The sequence below is a fragment of the Doryrhamphus excisus genome, chromosome 2 (assembly GCF_030265055.1).
Source record: "Doryrhamphus excisus isolate RoL2022-K1 chromosome 2, RoL_Dexc_1.0, whole genome shotgun sequence".
NCBI lineage: Eukaryota > Metazoa > Chordata > Actinopteri > Syngnathiformes > Syngnathidae > Doryrhamphus > Doryrhamphus excisus.
In genome coordinates, this window is record NC_080467.1 from 5,592,021 (window position 1) to 5,610,515 (window position 18,495).

At 42.9% G+C, this 18,495-nt stretch overlaps 2 protein-coding genes across 3 annotated transcripts in view; both read right to left on the bottom strand.

Annotated features, from left to right (window-relative positions):
* Positions 1 to 433, bottom strand: part of LOC131108123 (semaphorin-4G-like) — a 36,628-nt gene extending 36,195 nt beyond the window's left edge. The window contains exon 1 of the mRNA XM_058058924.1: positions 185 to 433. The gene's annotated coding sequence lies outside the window, so the exon portion shown is untranslated. The remainder of the gene's footprint in view (positions 1 to 184) is intronic.
* Positions 434 to 2,263: 1,830 nt separating this feature from the next.
* Positions 2,264 to 18,495, bottom strand: part of tp53bp2a (tumor protein p53 binding protein, 2a) — a 42,082-nt gene continuing 25,850 nt past the window's right edge. For both annotated transcript variants that reach the window (XM_058058475.1, XM_058058468.1), the window contains 10 exons: positions 15,038 to 15,227; positions 11,959 to 12,051; positions 11,751 to 11,872; positions 11,306 to 11,684; positions 8,582 to 9,411; positions 6,597 to 6,734; positions 6,375 to 6,508; positions 5,029 to 5,195; positions 4,737 to 4,936; positions 2,264 to 2,975 (listed from right to left, as the gene is read on the bottom strand). In XM_058058475.1, coding sequence (XP_057914458.1) covers positions 2,934 to 2,975; positions 4,737 to 4,936; positions 5,029 to 5,195; positions 6,375 to 6,508; positions 6,597 to 6,734; positions 8,582 to 9,411; positions 11,306 to 11,684; positions 11,751 to 11,872; positions 11,959 to 12,051; positions 15,038 to 15,227 — 2,295 coding nt within the window. In that variant the 3' untranslated portion in view covers positions 2,264 to 2,933. The remainder of the gene's footprint in view (positions 2,976 to 4,736; positions 4,937 to 5,028; positions 5,196 to 6,374; positions 6,509 to 6,596; positions 6,735 to 8,581; positions 9,412 to 11,305; positions 11,685 to 11,750; positions 11,873 to 11,958; positions 12,052 to 15,037; positions 15,228 to 18,495) is intronic.

An 18,495-nucleotide genomic window follows, 5' to 3' on the forward strand; every position in this document is an offset into this window, starting at 1 on the left:
TGGTGTTTTTAACGGGTTAATGTATGACAGCATTGGGTCGATACACACCTGTAGACCTAGCTATAGCACAATAATGTAACACAATTAGGATTTCAAAATGGTGATTTGGTTATTTCTAAAATGTGGCTAGCTATAATAATAATAATAATAATGTAATAATATTCGGTGTCATGTTTAGTCTTACCTGAGTCGTCGGAAAGCAGGAAATGTGTGTTTCCCGGAGAGAGAAATAATCCAAGTGGACTTTAGTCGCCGAGAGAGGAACAAACACCCAAGCCTCCCACGACGGTCAATTCCACCTCCTAACCTCGTTTCTACCCTTCTCTTCACTTTATTCAGGCCGGTAAAATGTGCCTTTTTTTATCCGAGGGAAAGGTGCGGCAAGCGGGTGAGTGGTTGCCAGCAGAGTGTGCTGGCTAGCAAAGTGGAAAGTGGAAAAAGGTGCCTCATATAAAAGACGTTGGGTGGCGCAACAGCGACGCCTGTAGGACGCAGATGGAACCGCAATCTTGTATGTACTATACACGGTACATGCTGGTGGCAGTAGACATTATTTATGAGGTTTTATTCTTATTCATACTCATAAAAAGTGACGAAAAGCTTTATGTGGGAAAAAAGATACAGTAAATGGGGTAACACTGTCCTCTGCTGGCCAAGATATTACCTGCAACAAAAAATACCTACGTTTTCTCTTTTACAATTTAATGCATTTTGGTTGTGGGGATATTATAATTTTTATTTAACGATTCTTTAATTTTTTTGGTTCGAATTGTCATTTCAGTTCCTGAAAGTAGCATTGCACAAAAGTTGAATCAAAGCAAGTGGTCATTGAACTCAACCTTCAGCTGCATGATACATCTTGCCAAAATAATGTTAAAAAATAGAAAAAAATAAAATAAATATTTAAGATAATAAAATAAACAATAATACATATATAAAAATTAAAAATTACTTTAAATTGTAAAGGATAATAAAATGAAATTTTCTGCAAAAAAACAAAAACAAAAAAAATACACATACATGAAAATGTAACTAAAAGTGTGTACAAAAATACAAATATATATGCTCACAGTATATGAAATAGAAAGTGGAAAAAACATTATACATGGGCAATATTTCTTTCTTTAATATTCTGACTTTATTCCAATAATAATATAAAATTTTCCACAAGCCAGCGTTTAAAAAATGACAACCTGATTTTGTTGTATTGTTTCTCTTAATATCATGCCCTTAAAAAATAACCCTTTTTGTTTAATATTTCAACTCTACTCTACTATAACTGGTATTTTCATTCATAATATTACTAGTTTATTCTCATAAAATCTGCCCATTTTGGCTTGTTTTCATTGCTTGGCCTTGGCGTTAAGGGGAGGGGGGCGTTCCCAGTAGTTCCCATCCATTTATTTTCTATTTTATCCTCACATGCTGGAGCCTATCCCAGCTGTGTCTGTGGGTGAGAGGCGGGGTACACCCTGGACTGGTGGCCAGCCAATCACAAGGCACATATAGAAAAAGAACCAATCACACTCACATTCATACCTATGGACAATTTGAAGTGGACAATTAAATACGGTTTCAAAGTTCAGAGCGCTTCATCCTCTGTCCAGCAGAGGCCGCCAAACACGTCGTTGTGTTTATGCACATTTATTATAAAGGGATATGAGGTACACCTGTGTTATTTCATGAGCCCTCCACGTCACTGTGGTAGGGATATGAATCGTGAGGTTTTTCTTTTTTTTCAACTCTATGCTACTAAAATGACGTTTTTCATGCATAATATAACAAGTTTATTTCTGTAATATTTTTACTTTAATCCCATTTACCTTACTAATGCTTGAGCATTCATCATATCCTTATCAAGGAGTGACACTTGCACCCCAATACTGATCAGACGTGTACAAATACCCACCACATGATAATGGATCAAACCAAAGGACAAGGGAGGGGGGTTAATCAAGCCCTCAGTTTAATTACAAAGTTTAAAAAAAATGTTTGAGTTCCTTACTCAATCCATTCCATAGTGTATCTGTTTAGACTTGTATGGGTAATGTTTAACCTAGTACATAGTTTTTTTTTTTAATTGTCATTGTAAAGAAAAACTAGTAGTGAGAATCGGTGACTGGGATGGGAGTCCTTCAAACCAGAACCACCACTGGGGCGAGCGGTCAGCACGTGTCAAAGATTGAAGAACAACATGGCCGCCATCCCGGAGCAAAGGGGAACCGTAATCCCACAAAGGAGGACAGTGTTCATAGCAGTAAAATGCTTGGTACAAAGTATTTTTATTATAAAGTTTTAAAAGACTACAGTACATTTGAGGTTATAGTTGGTACAGACACATTAGGGCAACAAAAAAGGTAACAAAAATAAATATCTGCACTGTGAGATTTGTTTGAAGTGGGAACTCGGAGGGGAAAACAATGTTACTGACTAACAGTCACTGAATTCTGGAAAGAGTGAGACATCTCTCTGTGGTCGTCGGCTTGGGTATACGAGCGGTGCCTGTATCATTTGAGTACATCAACAATCTGCGGCGTTTCGGCCCAGCCGCTGATGGTTGGGTGTCATGGGCCACAGACTGGAACAGGCAAAGAATCAAAGCAACGCTTCCTCTCCATTTAGGCACGAATCCTGACTACCCCCCCTATAGAGATTGTCACCATGACATGTTCTTATTACAATACTGCTTGTTCCGTTTGTATCCACATTAGCCACGTTAGCAAACAATTCAGACAATGAGAAAGAAAAAAAAAAAGGATAAATGTCGTTTGTGAGAAGACAAAAGTGCCAGTTGGGCCACAAAGACTTCATAGTTGATCCTTCATAGTGTTTCTTCATTGGAACACTTTCCTTCTCTTTCCGGATTGGTAAAGCCTGTGTGTGTGTGTGTGTGTGTGTGTGTTAGCGTGCATGTTGAAATGTGCAGGAATCCTTTAAGCGAGGCTTCTCTGTCGGGGCTTTATCCTCGGGTAGAGCTGCGAGACGAAAGACAAGACCGGCACTGGTCAAGAAGGCTTACAATATCACAAGTTCCACATTAGTATGTGCTTTAGAGTAGTCTGGGTACAGCTTGTATGGCCGTATCGGCGCAGATCTTCTCTCACAGTAATGTCAAAGAGATGGTCCATACTGGCTCTCTTACTGATATTTGATACGTATATTACAGGGCTTCATTAACGATATCAATAATGCTGCTGTGTCCTATTTGTCTTATATGAGACTTCTTACCAATATCTGATACTGTTAACCCGATTGTCCACCACTTCATTACCAATACAGATATCAATCTCTACTGATATCAATAGCAGCTCTTCACTCAAACTTATGCAGACGTGACCTCGACTGATATCAACCGCTACCGATATCGGTAGCAGCGCTTCTCTCAAAGTAAAGTCGTACAAGATGCTAAATACTGGTGAGATCAACCACTACTGATATCGGTAGAATGCTGGATACTGGCGATATCAACCGCTACCGTTATCGGTAGCAGCTTTTCCTTAAAAGTAAAGTCGTAAAAGATGGTGGATACAGGCGATATCAACCGCTACTGATATCAGTAGCAGCTCTTCCTTAAAAGTCGTACAAGATGGTGGATACTGGCGATATCAACCGCTTCCGATAGCGGTAGCAGCTCTTTCCTCAAAGTTAAGTGGTACGAGATGCTGGATACTGGCGATATCAACCGCTACTGATATCGGTAGAATCTCTTCCTAAAAGTAAAGTCGTAAAAGATGGTGGATACTGGCGATATCAACCGCTACTGATATCGGTAGAAGCTCTTCCTTAAAAGTAAAGTTGTACGAGATGCTGGATAATGGCGATATCAACCGCTACTGATATCGGTAGAATCTCTTCCTAAAAGTAAAGTCGTAAAAGATGGTGGATACTGGCGATATCAACCACTACTGATATCGGTAGAGCTCTTCCTTAAAAGTAAAGTTGTACGAGATGCTGGATACTGGCGATATCAACCGCTAATGATATCTGTAGCAGGTCTTCCCTCTAAGTAAAGTCATACGGGATGCTGGATACTGACGATATCAACCGCTACTGATATCGGTAGCAGTTCTTCCTTAAAAGTAAAGTCGTACGAGATGCTGTATACTTGATATCAAGCGCTACTGATATCGGTAGAAGCTCTTCCCTCAAAGTAAAGTCGTACAAGATGCTGGATACTGGCAATATCAACTGCTAATGATATCGGTAGCAGCTCTTCCTTAAAAGTAAAGTCGTACAAGATGGTGGATACTGGCGATATCAACCGCTAATGATATCAGTAGCAGCTCTTCCTTAAAAGTAAAGTCGTACAAGATGGTGGATACTGGTGATATCTACCGCTAATGATATCGGTACAAGCTCTTCCTTAAAACTAAAGTCGTACGAGATGCTGGATACTGGCGATATCAACCACTACTGATATCGGTAGCAGCTCTTCCCTCAAAGTAAAGTCGTATGAGATGCTGATACTGGCGATATCAAGCGCTACCGATATCGGTAGCAGCTCTTTCCTCAAAGTAACGTCATACAAGATGCTGGATAGTGGCGATATCAACCACTGTTGATATCGGTAGCAGCTCTTTCCTCAAAGTAACATCATACAAGATGCTGGATAGTGTCGATATCAACCACTACTGATATTGGTAGCAGCTCTTCCCTCAAAGTAAAGTCGTACGAGATGCTGGATACTGGCGATATCACGATATCTGAGCTGGTATCGTTTCTCGTGCATGTCTCACCCCAAGGAGGTTGCGTGGAATGTAGCCCTCGTCGTCCCCCAGGCGTGCCCACCACCACTCGATCTCATCCTCGTCCTCTCTGCGGATGACGGTCATACAGTCGCCTTCGCGGAAGGACAGCTCGTCTGGGTTTTCACCCGTGAAGTCCCACAGGCCGTAGACCACGCCTCTGTTCATGATGCCCATCTTCTCTTGAACGCCTGGCCGTGCCGGCAGAAAACGTTTGCTTTACAAAATAAGCTAAGGCAAACTAAACTATATGAAAATGTAAATGAGACGATGTCCAACTGACCGTAGAGGAACTGGGAACACTGGGTGTAACCTTCCTCCATCTCCTCGCATTTATCGGCCGCCGTCTGCATGTCGCTGTACGTCGTGTTGAAGACGGCGGCGGCCGACTCCACCAAGAACTTGCACACTTGCACGTTGTTGCAGGAGGCGGCGCAGTGGAGAGGCGTCCTTATGAGACAACAAAACAGGAAAACGTGGGCGGTTACAAAGATGATGACCAGAAGTGTGATGAGGACCATAGAACAGGAAGTAGAAGACAACAGACGTTCATTCATTCATTCATTTTCTGCCGCTTTTCCTCACAAAGGAAAAGCGGGGGTTGCTGGAGCCTATCCCAGCTGTCTTTGGGCGAGAGGCGGGGTACACCCCGGACTGGTGGCCAGCCAATCACAGGGCACATATAGACAAACAACCATTCACACTCACATTCACACTCACATTCATACCTATGGACAATTTGGAGTGGCCAGTTAACCTAGCATGTTTTTGGTATGGTCAAGGGCGGAATCAAACTCAGGTTTCCTAGCTGCGTGGCCTGTGCGCACTAAACACTCGTCACCGTACAGCCTTGATAATTATATTTAATATTCATTCATTCATTTTCTACCGCTTTTCCTCACGAGGGTCGCGGGGGTGCTGGAGCCTATCCCAGCTGTCTTCGGGCAAGAGGCGGGGTACACTCTGGACTGGTGGCCAGCCAATCAACAGGGCACATATAGACAAACAACCATTCACACTCACATTCATACCTATGGACAATTTGGAGTCGCCAATTAACCTAGCATGTTTTTGGAATGTGGGAGGAAACCGGAGTACCCGGAGAATACCCATGCATGCACAGGGAGAACATGCGAACTCCACACAGAGATGGCCGAGGGTTGGGAAAGACAAAATAAGAAGCCAAAAAGTTACCACTTCCACACAAAATAGGAGGAGAGCTCATTAATTTTCTACCACTTATCCTCACGAGGGTCGCGGGGGGTGCTGGAGCCTATCCCAGCTGTCTTCGGGCGAGAGACGGGGTACACCCTGGACTGGTGGCCAGCCAATCACAGGGCACATATAGACAAACAACCATTCACACTCACATTCATACCTATGGACTATTTGGAGTGGCCAATTAATCTAGCATGTTTAATGCTAACCACTCGACCGCCGTGCCGCCAAGACAACAGAGAGTTACAATAATGAAATCTAAATATGACAAAAAACTGACTGTAAAGATGGTCATTTCATGAGTTTTTATACCGTAATATGGCTAATATAACAACATGGCTGCCAACGGTAAAACGCTTAAAGCTCTCCATTACAGCTGCCGGATCCTCAACTCAAGAAACCTCAACTCACCAGCCGTCGCTGTCGGCCGCGTTGACGTTGACGCCGAACTGAACGAGAAACTTGACAATATCCGTGTGTCCGGCGCAGACGGCGTTGTGTAGCGCAGTGATGCCTTCATCGTTGGGCTGGCTGGGGTCCTCCACCTTTGGAGGGGTCAGAGGGAGGGGGTCAAATACACGTGAATCCAAAGACCGTTTCGAAGAAAAAGAGAAAGTGTGGAGAAACCTTCACCTCGTAGATGATTCTCTGGACCAGGTCAAACTCCCCCTCCAGAGAAGAGTCCAGCAGCAGAGCCAGCGGGTTGAACTTGACTCTCATGTTGTGGCTGATTCGTTCCGAGCCTAGCTTGCGCAGGTTTGTCCTCTTCCCCTGGAGACACAACCATAAGAAAGTGAGCCCACTGCCGCTCGGGAGAAAGCGTCCACTCTGTGGGGAGTTCTCTCTCAACTGGGACACGAGGAAGGACGGGCTATTTTTTTTTTTTTTTTTTTGCATGGCTAATCCAAAGCTTTAAGAAACAATTTCACTTCTCCTAATTGGTGATTATGCAACCTGCTTAGTAGGTACAGTACTCCAGATAAGTAGGCCATAACATTGGTTTCTAATTGGTCGCCTTTTTTGGGGGGTAAAACTCAAGCCTTAACACAAATCCTCCTCCGACAGTGGGATTATGTAAACGTGTAAACTGGTGTTTATTTTTAAACACAAAGTCCACAGTGTGGAAACCTGGGGTGAAAATGTACTTAGTGTAAGTAGAATAAGGCCCATTTTCTGTAAAACAAAACAATAGCCGTGCTTGATGGGGATTATCTAATTATATAACATCCACCCAGGTCACGACTGTTGATTTGACAAATCACGGCCTGACAAACATGTGACAGGAGTTCAAAACGCACGTATACTGGAACCTCGGGTTGTGTTCCAAAAAGGTCAGACAAAAACCGAAACATACAAAAAAGGATAATTTTTGCTTGTTTCTTGCCTCTGAACAGGCAGCAGGTACAGCACTTGGATGCTTTACGGAACAACAGCGTTCCCCATAGGCCTGTCTTGTCCGATGATCATTTATTCATTCATTCATTTTCTACCGCTTTTCCTCACAAGGGTAGCAGGGGGTGCTGGAGCCTATCCCAGCTGTCTTCAGGCAAGCGGCGGGGTACACCCTGGACTGGTGGCCATCCAATCACAGGGCACATATAGACAAACAACCATTCACACTCACATTCATACCTATGGACAATTTGAAGTCGCCAATTAAGCTAGGATGTTTGTTTTTTTTGGAATGTGGAAACCGGAGTACCCGGAGAAAACCCACGCATGTACGGGGAGAACATACAAACTCCACACAGAGATGGCCGAGGGTTGGCAAAGACAAAATAAGAAGCCAAAAAGTTACCACTTCCACACAAAATAGGAGGAGAACTCATTCATTTTCTACCGCTTATCCTCACAAGGATCATAGGGGTTGCTGGAGCCTATCCCAGCTGTCTTCGGGCGAGAGACTGGTGGCCAGCCAATCACAGGGCACATATAGACAAACAACCATTCACACTCACATTCATACCTATGGACAATTTGGAGTCGCTAATTAACCTAGCATGTTTTTGGAATGTGGGAGGAAACCGGTGTACAAACCCACGCATGCACGGGGAGAACATGCAAACTCCACACAGAGATGGCCGAGGGTGGAATTGAACCCTGGTCTCCTAGCTGTGAGGTCTGTGCGCTAACCACTCGGCCGCCGTGTAGCCATTTCATGCAGAATAATTCGAGTCTTGCATGCAGAAAACGGTGTAAATAAATACAAACCTATGGATGAAAGCTATTATTGTTTTTCACCTTCTTCATTCAATTTTCAGCCACTTTTTACAAAAATTTTTTTTTTTGGCCCCATGGCAGGTTATTTAGCAGTCACACTCGATTTAAAAAATTGCACAGTGAGTCTGCTACGCATTGGGTACTTGGGGTTTTTTGCAGAACAATACAGAACAGGGCAAAGGGACCAGTTTGTTATGTGCAATATTGTACAAACCCAACCATACGAAAACAGAGGGTTGACTGCCACGTCACACACCATATGGGGCTTTTTCTAAAATTCCATAAACGTAGACGGTACCAGTCAACGCTTTTGACATACATACATACGTACTCATGCTATTGAATTAGAAAGTGCATCCAAACTTTTACTGTACCAGAAAGGACAAAGTGATTCTTACGGGGGGCAAAGCCACTTGACCGGTGACCTCTGGCGCTTTCATATTAAAGGTGTCCTCTCCTAAGCTGTCCTGCTCTCCTCCGCTGGGGTATGGTGGTGGTGGGTAAGGGGGGAACTCTTCCAGAAAGCCCTCGGGAGGTGGAGGAGGCAGGTTGGGGATTGTGTCTTCCAAACCAGCAGGGGGCGGAGGTGGGAAGAGAGCGTCTTCCGGTCTGGGAGCAGGGTGTGACGGAGGAGGAGGGGGGATGATGTCTTCGCTGTCGAGGATGGATACCGTTAGTCTGGGTTGTTCAGCTGGGGTTGGAATGTGGACTGTTACACTTGGGACCTCCGCCGGATTGTCTGACTGGTGGTTCTCGGCACCACTCGGGGGTCCTGGAACATGTGGCCCCACAGATATCTCCACGCCTTTCTCTGCATCAGCAGGGAAGCTGGGAGTGGTGGGTGTGGCCACAGTGGTCTCCATAGCTGCCAGGGTGGTTTTCTGGTAGAGAAGCTTCTGGATGTTGGGCCCTGTAGGTCCCTCAGGCTCTGTGATGGAGCTGCGCTTCTTCAGGGGTCTGGGGGCGTTGTAGAGCTTCTTCCTCAGGGCTTCAAGATCCCCATCGCTCTGGTGCCGGTAGGGGTTGGAAATGAAGGGGAGCAGCTTGGTGGGGCTGAGGGGCCTGGGGATGCGCTCCGTCTCCGGTTGGGAGCCCTCAGATGGACTGGGACCTGCGGGGTTGGCGCCGCTGTGGTCCACCTCAGATTCCGGCGCAGGGGAGCGGCATTCCATGTAGGGGTTCTCCGGGTGCTGAGAGCCTCCGCTGGGAATCACTGGCTTTCCGTACACTACACAAACACCAGAAGCCATTTGTCAATATCACATAAAAACTCCCTGAATGCATCATTTACACTCTAAAAACACATTTTCACACAGAGATCCTGGACAATTGCTGGAATAACTGACTTTTATCCGCCTTTGGATTTTATTGTGTGCTTTCATAGACAGCGACAGGACGTCCCATGAGCAGATAATTAGATTAGAATTAGATTAGGGTGCCAGCCTGTGGTGTGATTTCCAACATGGCTGGCTGTGAAAGCATCCATTGCCCCATTTTTGAAAAATCAGGTGGGGAAAAAAAAGTTAGAATATGATGGGAATAAATACATTTTATATACATACATACATGTACGTATATACGTACATACGCACACACATATATGTACGTACGTACGCACACATACATGTACGTATATACGCACACACATACATACGTACGTACGTACGCACACATACATGTACGTATATACGTACATACGCGCACACATACATGTACGCACGCACGTACATACGCACACACATACATACGTACATACGCACACACATACATACGTACGTACGTACGTACGCACACACATACGTACGTACGTACGTACGCACACACATACGTACGTACGTACGTACGCACACACATACGTACCTACGTACGTACGCACACACATACGTACCTACGTAGGTACGCACACACACACACGTGTAGGTACGCACACACGTACGTACGTAGGTACGTACGTACGCACGCACGCACGTACGCACACATACGTACGCACACATACATACGCACACATACATACGTACGTACGCATACACACATACATACATGTATGTACAAACACACATACATACATGTATGTACAAACACACATACATACATGTATGTACAAACACACATACATACATGTATGTACAAACACACATACATACATGTATGTACAAACACACATACATACATGTATGTACAAACACACATACATACATGTATGTACAAACACACATACATACATGTATGTACAAACACACATACATACATGTATGTACAAACACACATACATACATGTATGTACAAACACACATACATACATGTACACACACATACATACATGTACACACACATACATACATGTACACACATACATGTATACATATACATACGTATACCTATATATATATATACACACATATACACACACACACACACACATATATACACACATATATATACACACACACACACACACACATATGATCTCTTTTCAGTTCTAAAGATATAAAAACAGCAATTATGAGGCAGCTAAAAAATGCATGTAATGGGACGCACTTTTTCCGCATAGAAAGCCTTCTGAAAAAAAAAAAAACTCCAAAAAGCACCAACAACACTCCATTTCCATCATGTGACCTGCATATTAACCAAGCTCCAGCCACATTGTTATTATTATTATTGTTATTAACATTGTTACGCCCTACAACTACGTCACTGGTGTGGTGCCACACCGCACCAGCTAGCTACTAGCTTCGCCAACCTTGCTCCCAATGCCTCAGGCCGCTATCCAAAGGTAACGCCACATATTGGAGCTGCCACCACTGCAGCTGTGTTAGCAGTTAATGCTAACTGTAGCGTTCCTTTCTGTGTTGCTACGTGACATCAACGCACCCAGGAAGGAAGTTCCGCTAATGCTAAAAAGGAGTAAAATACTGTAGTATGACATGATATCATGAATGTAGCGGTTACTACATGCTTATAAAGCCATAAAACCTTGTTGGAGGTTTTGGAGCCGTTTTAATAGGTGTGTCCCATCATGTGCATTAGTTAGCTGCCTCGTGTAACTGTTATATCTTTAGACGGCACAGAAAAGATCCAACACCAATTTGAAGCAGCGAGTGGACAAGTAGGGAGCCTCTTACTGCTGATGAAGCCGTTGGTGCGACTCTGAGACCTGCCGAGGGCCCCCTGGATGCCAGATTGCTGCGTGTACATGGAGTAAATGGAGCTGGCTGCGACAGTCTGCGGCTTGCTCAAGTTGTTATCTTTGGAGGAGGGTAGCTCCGGGGTGAAGGGTCGCACGGTGGCCGCGGGTGGAGCGTCCTGCTTGGAGGGTAAGGGGAGTGTCTGGCTCTGGGAGGGCGGCAGAGGGCTGTGGGCGGGCTGAGGGTGATTGCTGTGAGGCTTGGCTTTAGGAAAGGTGCCCGTGTTGAGGCCCGCTTTGCCGTAAGGGGCGACATTCGGGCCCTTTGGTTTGGTCGGGACAGGGGGCGGGATCTTGACTGGAGCCTTGGGAGCAGACTGAGAACATAGGCGAGTGAGACCCCATAGATAAGCATGATGAATTAGCTTTTTTTTTTTTTTTACCTGAGCATCCCTGACCAAGTCGTCACTGCTCTGGTTTTTGCGGAGTGAAGTGGCGGGAATCTCTGTAGGCTCAAACATGGAAAATGGACGCACTTTCCTGTCCCGCTTGGGCTCAGCGTCATCTAATCAGGGACCACATTCCATTATGGTTAGCTTTCAGCGTGATCCTATCTGGTCTTCTCGTCAAAGCCGTGTGTAGATTTCTGACCTTGGACTTTGTGGGAGTGAGAGCTCATCCGTGGGAGTGTTGACGCTGGACCATGGCCGTTGGTGTTGGACTCCACTTTGGATGACTGGTTCCCTGAGGAATAAAAAACCAGAGCAGAGGTTTCATAAAATATGGAGCCGTTCCTTTTGGTTCTTTTGGTTTGACCGAGACTGTCAAATTTCATAGACACAAAATCATCTCTGGGGGGGGTTTCACCGGATCTCACCAGACTACAACGTGACAAGATTTCTCATTCGGAAAAGTCAAAAAAATCTTGTGAGATCGAGGCCTGGGATGATAATAAATCAATTCATTAATCTTATAAATGAAAATTGTTCTCCCCGAGCGTGTCTGGCTTTTCCTCAGGTACTCCGCTTCCCTTCCCCATTCCAAAAACATGTTTGCATTTTCGCCACTCCAAATTGTCCATAGGTATGAATGTGAATGTGAATAATGGTTTGTCTATATGTGCCCTGTGATTGGCTGGCCACCAGTCCAGGGTGTACCCCGCCTCACGCCCAAAGACAGCTGGGATAGGCTCCAGCACCCCCGGAACCTTCGTGAGGATAAGCGGTAGAAAATGAATGAGTTCTCCTCCTATTTTTGTGTGGAAGTGGTAACTTTTTGGCTTGTTATTTTGTCTTTCCCCATCCTCGGCCATCTCTGTGTGGACTTTGCATGTTCTCCCTGTGCATGCGTGGGTTTTCTCTGGGTACTCCGTTTCCACATTCCAAACAAAACATGCTAGGTTAATTGGCGACTCCAAGTTGTCCATAGGTATGAATGTGAGTGTGAATGGTTGCTTGTCTATATGTGCCCTGTGATTGGCTGGCCACCAGTCCAGGGTGTACCCCGCCTCTCGCACGAAGACAGCTGGGATAGGCTCCAGCACCCCCCGTGACCCTCATAATGATAAGCAGTAATGAATATGCACAAATAGTGAAAATGGTCCTCTCTCACAATGTTAAAGAATCATTCATTCATTCATTTTCTACCGCTTTATCCTCACGAGGGTCGCAGGGGGTGCTGGAGCCTAACCCAGCTGTCTTCGGGCGAGAGGCAGGGTACACCCTGGACTGGTGGCCAGCCAATCACAGGGCACATATAGACAAACAACCATTCACACTCACATTCATACCTATGGACAATTTGGAGTGGCCAATTAACCTAGCATGTTTTTGGAATGTGGGAGGAAACCCGAGTATCCGGAGAAAACCCATGCATGTTAAAGAATCCTTTAAAAAAAAATCCTCGATCCATACGGTAATCCGGATCACCCTCAAAATGTCATCACTTCTTCCATATCCTATTTCTGTCACTTCCAAATCCAAATCCATTCAGAACTTTTTAAGTTATTGTGTACACAAAGATACACATAAACTCTGGCAACCTCAACGCTGGCGGCAAAAGAAAGCACAAATGCACATCCAAAAAGGTATTTTTTTCTACCTTTTCTCTTGGCCCGGAGCGCTTTCAGAGGCTCCAGCAAGAACATGGTCTCTGGATAGGATGCATTCAGAATAAAGGGAGGAAAAAACAATACAGCCTTAAAAAACAATACAGCCTTAGAGCTGGTTGAAGCATGGGCTCCATTCCACTATTCTACAAATCCAAAAGAAAAGGAGAAAATGCACACAACAAACTGTCTGAGAAAAAAAAAACTAAGACAAAAAAACAATACAGCCATCGCGGAATATTGCACGTAACGAACTGCTACAATGCCCTGTTGCTGTATTGTTCCCAAAATGGAGTGTCCAAACAAAGCACCCAATGAGCTGCTGACCCACTGAGTGACTGTGACTGCTGAATCACCCACCATGGGGCCAAAGACAGCTGCAGGGGGCGAAACATCAACAATACGTTACATCCACGCTTCATTTTAAATTATTTCACATTATTTTTCTGCATGCAAAAATGTTTTTTGTTTACATTTTCATGTGTTATTATTTCCTATGGGAAAATGTCCTTGGTTTACATACATCTTGGTTTTCATCTACACTTCTGGAACAAATTACTAACAAATCTCGCCACATCCCAGCTTCACTCCACCGCAAATATTCAAAATATATAAACAAATCACGGATGTTTTGTGGTTGCATGTGATGCATTTCTCGCCTAAAGTAGGCATTTTCAAGGATAAAAATGGTAAAAGAACTAAAACAGAAATATAAGGCATTCAGAAAACGCATTGTGATATTGAGTGTTCTACACTGGTCACGAGGTGTCAGTAATACTGGACATAAACCGGAAGTACACAAAAAGTACAAGGATTATGTCAATTTATTTTATTATGTCTACTATATTGGATAATAGGTGACTATAGGGGTGCTATTTCATGTCTAGAGGGCTCTAATAATGTTGAAAGGCGTATTTAGAAGGTTTTAAACAGGTTTATTTATACTCCTAATACCAAAATATTAAATTTAATATTGCAGAAATTCACTTATCGCAGTCGGGTGTGGAACCAATGAAGTGTGGTAAAAGGCTCTTTTCTGCTGTGGTGGCCAGTGATGTTTATTTAGTGCAGAAGGAAGCAGGTTTCTATTATTAGGGGTAAGGCATTTACTCCTGTGTTGTTTTTGGTGTTTATGTATTACAATAAATACAACTCGCATTCAACTTGTAGTGGAACATACAGTATGTCCAATCAGAGTAATGTTAACTCCAGCCAACTCGTACTACCTCTTCTTATTTTATGGCTGTTGGAGAAGATTTGAGGTCTTAATATTTTGAGTGCCCTGGTTTGCTTTTGGATTTTTTGCCACCCCCTTGATAAAGTAAACATGCTAACAGTTGAGCAAAAAAAGAGCCACTGCAAAACAAGATAAAAAGACACTCTTCAGGAGAAGTGAAAAAGAGGAGAGGTGATGATGTTCAGGCATAACACACAGCACCCATGAGATATCTTCTTTGCTACCTTCTGAGCTCAGAGTAACGTCACAACCCGGTGCAGCATCAGATCTCGCTGCTCCTGCTTGTCATATTAAAAACAAACAAACATACCTTTTTTCCCCTCACAGAAATGTCCTAAAAAAGAGATGGGACACCAAAACCTGAGCCCCGGGTCCTTGTTTCTCACCTGTTGCGGCCTTGCTTTGCAGGTCGTGCGTGGGCAAGGTGGCGGTGCCGTCAGGGTAGGCCGGCTTTACAAGCAGCTCGTGTCTGCCAGAGCCACCGCGAGGCATCGTGGACGACTGGATGTACGGGCCGACCGCCGCCACGCGAGATGGACCTGACTGTTGCTGCCCGGCTGGGCTGTCAGACGGCACCTGGGGGGGGGACAGCAACACAAAAATGATGTTTACGGTCAACTTCTTATCCTGTATTAGGTGGAGTAGAGCGGATTCCCGCATATTCACAATTTAGCATTTGCAGATCTTTGGTCAAGAACTAAAATATATGTATATATATATATATTTTTTTTTTTTTAAGAAAAAAAACATCTCTCAGTCATGTGACATGAGTGCACGATTATGTAGACGCAGCTTGGGGAAATGCCGTCCTAGCCTGCTAGCCTCTAGCGCAGGGGGGTTCAAACCTTTTCCACCAAAAGACGCATACTGAAAGGTAAAGGCTGCAGGACACCTAATATTTATATTAACTTTGTAAAAAAAGATAAACAAATTGGGGTGTCCAAAGTGCGGCCTGTGCCACATTCCAAATATATAATTTAACAAAAAATACAAAGGCAAAAATGAAAGTTGTAAAAAAAAAAAAAGTTGTAAAAAAAAATAAAAGTTGTAATTTCATGACAAAAAGAATGGGGCAATGTCATTTTAGCAGCATAAAATTTAAATAAAGAATGACATTTTTTAAAGTTGTAATATGAGGGGAAAAAAGACGAAAGCTGTCATTTCAGGAAAGTAGGTTTTGTGTGAATAAAGTCATAATTACAACAAGAATATCTACAAAGAGAAAGTGGACATTGTTTGAAAATGAAAAAAAAAAACAAAAAAAAGACAAGCTGCAATCTTATGAAGGGAAAGTCAAAATATTAAGAAAATAAAAATCAAAATTGTACAAAAATAAACTCATATTATTATGAGGAAAATTTTGTCATTTTTGCCGCATAAAGGCAAAAGAGGTGATTTTTTTTAAACGTGATAATATTATAACAATCGTAATTTTTGAAAAATTGAGCTGGGGGTAAAGTCATAATTACAGTAAACCTCGGATATATCGGACTCGGATATATCGGAAATTCGCTCACAACGGACAGATAAAAAAGAACCAATTTTTCTGTAATGCATTTCCAATAAAAATTCATTGCATATATCGGATTTTTTATAACGGATTTCACCTATTTCGGACAAAATCTCCAGTCCCGTTCCAATGCATTTCCATTAAATTTCCCTCGCATATATCGGATGGCCGCATCGTTATGCTAATCTTGTTGATGTCACTGGCTATTGTGTTTCTCCTGGCTCCAGATTTAGGACAAATATAAAAGTGAGTGACGTCAATAATACTAGCACAGCAGTGAATGAGATCTTAACCTCACTATTGGAAATAACGTAGGCCTGACGGGCGTAACAGGGCCTAGCTGAATTAACAATTTGTTATGCTCAGAGTCCAATAAAGTTAAATTCTCATTACCTTACGTCTCTTTTCATTGCCCAGTCCAGGTACATTGGAAACATAGTCAAGGAAGTGCCTTTTTATAACGGATAAAATCCGATTTACGCATATACCGGATATAAATCCGATATATGCGTGAAACGGACATTTTCCGGTATACGCATATAACGGATTTCGCTTATATCGGACAAAACCAGTGGGAACAATTGAATCCGATATATCCGAGGTTTACTGTACAACAAAAAAGTCAACATAGAGAAAGTGGACATTGTTTGAAAATGAAAAAAACAAAAAAAGACAAGCTGGAATTTTATGAAGGGAAAGTCAAAATATTAAGAAAATAAAAATCAAAATTTTACAAAAATAAACTCATTATTACGAGGAAAATTTTGTCATTTTTGCCGCAAAAAGGCAAAAGAGGTGATTTTTTTTTTAAACGTGGTAATATTATAACAATCATAATTTTTGAAAAATTGAGCTGGAGTAAAGTCATAATTACAACAAAAAAGTCAACATAGAGAAAGTGGACATTGTTTGAAAATGAAAAAAAAAACAAAAAAAGACAAGCTGCAATTTTATGAAGGGAAAGTCAAAATATTAAGAAAATAAAAATAAAAATTTTACAAAAATAAACTCATTATTATGAGGAAAATTTTGTCATTTTTGCTGCATTAAGGTAAAAGGTGCTTTTTTTAAAAAATGCGGTAATATTATAAAAATCATAATTATTGAAAAATTGAGCTGGGAGTAAAGTCATAATTACAACAAAAACATTTTCCAAAAAGAAAGGTAAAATATAAAGAAAAAAAGTAATAACATGAGAAATGAACCAAAATTTTGAGCATAAGACGAGCAAAAAAAAAACATGCTGATGTCATTAAATACCAGAAAACAGAAAATTAGACAATAATTAATAAAATAAAAAAAACTAAACATTGCAAATGTTGGCCTTGATCCCAACCATGTATTGGTGAGTGCTGAAATGTGAACGTTAGGGTTGTAGTTTTAAAGGGCAGAGTGAGAAGGAGAGAAACGGTTTTATTAGGCAACCTTTGAACCCACTTCAACCCTCAAGCTCTCATGCTCCTTCGGACCACAATTAAGCTTCCAGACATGATGGCTGCCACCGCCATGTGACATGGCTAACGTCTTTATCGGAACATACATGTAGTATCAGATGTGGCATCTGTAAAGCGGTTCATAAGAGGACGATAAAAGAGTGCAGATGCTCAACCTCAGTTATGAAATGTCAGCCTTAATTGTGGTCCGTAAACACGAGACTGGCCAATGACAGCGGAAGAATACAAGGATAGCATGAAGGCTAAAACTGGCCCGTAGTGAGGATGGCAGGGAGGTTGTCCATCAACCATCTCTTTATGGCTAAAGCAAAACACGCCGCTGTCTACCAAACCGCCCCAAAAAACATCAGCCGACATCACAAAACTCCTTTGACACTACAGCGAGGTTCGTCGCCCCCTCCCTCTAATATTTGCAAAGTCCCATTGATGAGACAATTGCCCCCGTAGGAAGTACTCGGTAATAACCTGACCCTCCCATGTGTACGTGAGAGTCTTCATAATGTCTTATTTTCTCTTAATATGTGTAAGGCAGGGGTTGGCAAACTAGGACCCGGGGGCCACATACGGGTCACAAAGTGTTTGAATCCGGCCCGCCAGATGCTTTCTAAGTATTTCAACTTTTAACATCCAAGCTGGCAACATGACTTGCATGTTGGATGTCTTAATCAGTAAAATAAATAAATGATGAAATGACCTCACAGCTATGAGACCAGGGTTCAATTCCACCCTCGGCCATCTCTGTGTGGAGTTTGCATGTTCTCCCCGTGCATGCGTGGGTTTTCTCCCCGGGTACTCCGGTTTCCTTCCACATTCCAAAAACATGCTAGGTTAATTGGCCACAGGTATGAATGTGAGTGTGAATGGTTGTTTGTCTATATGT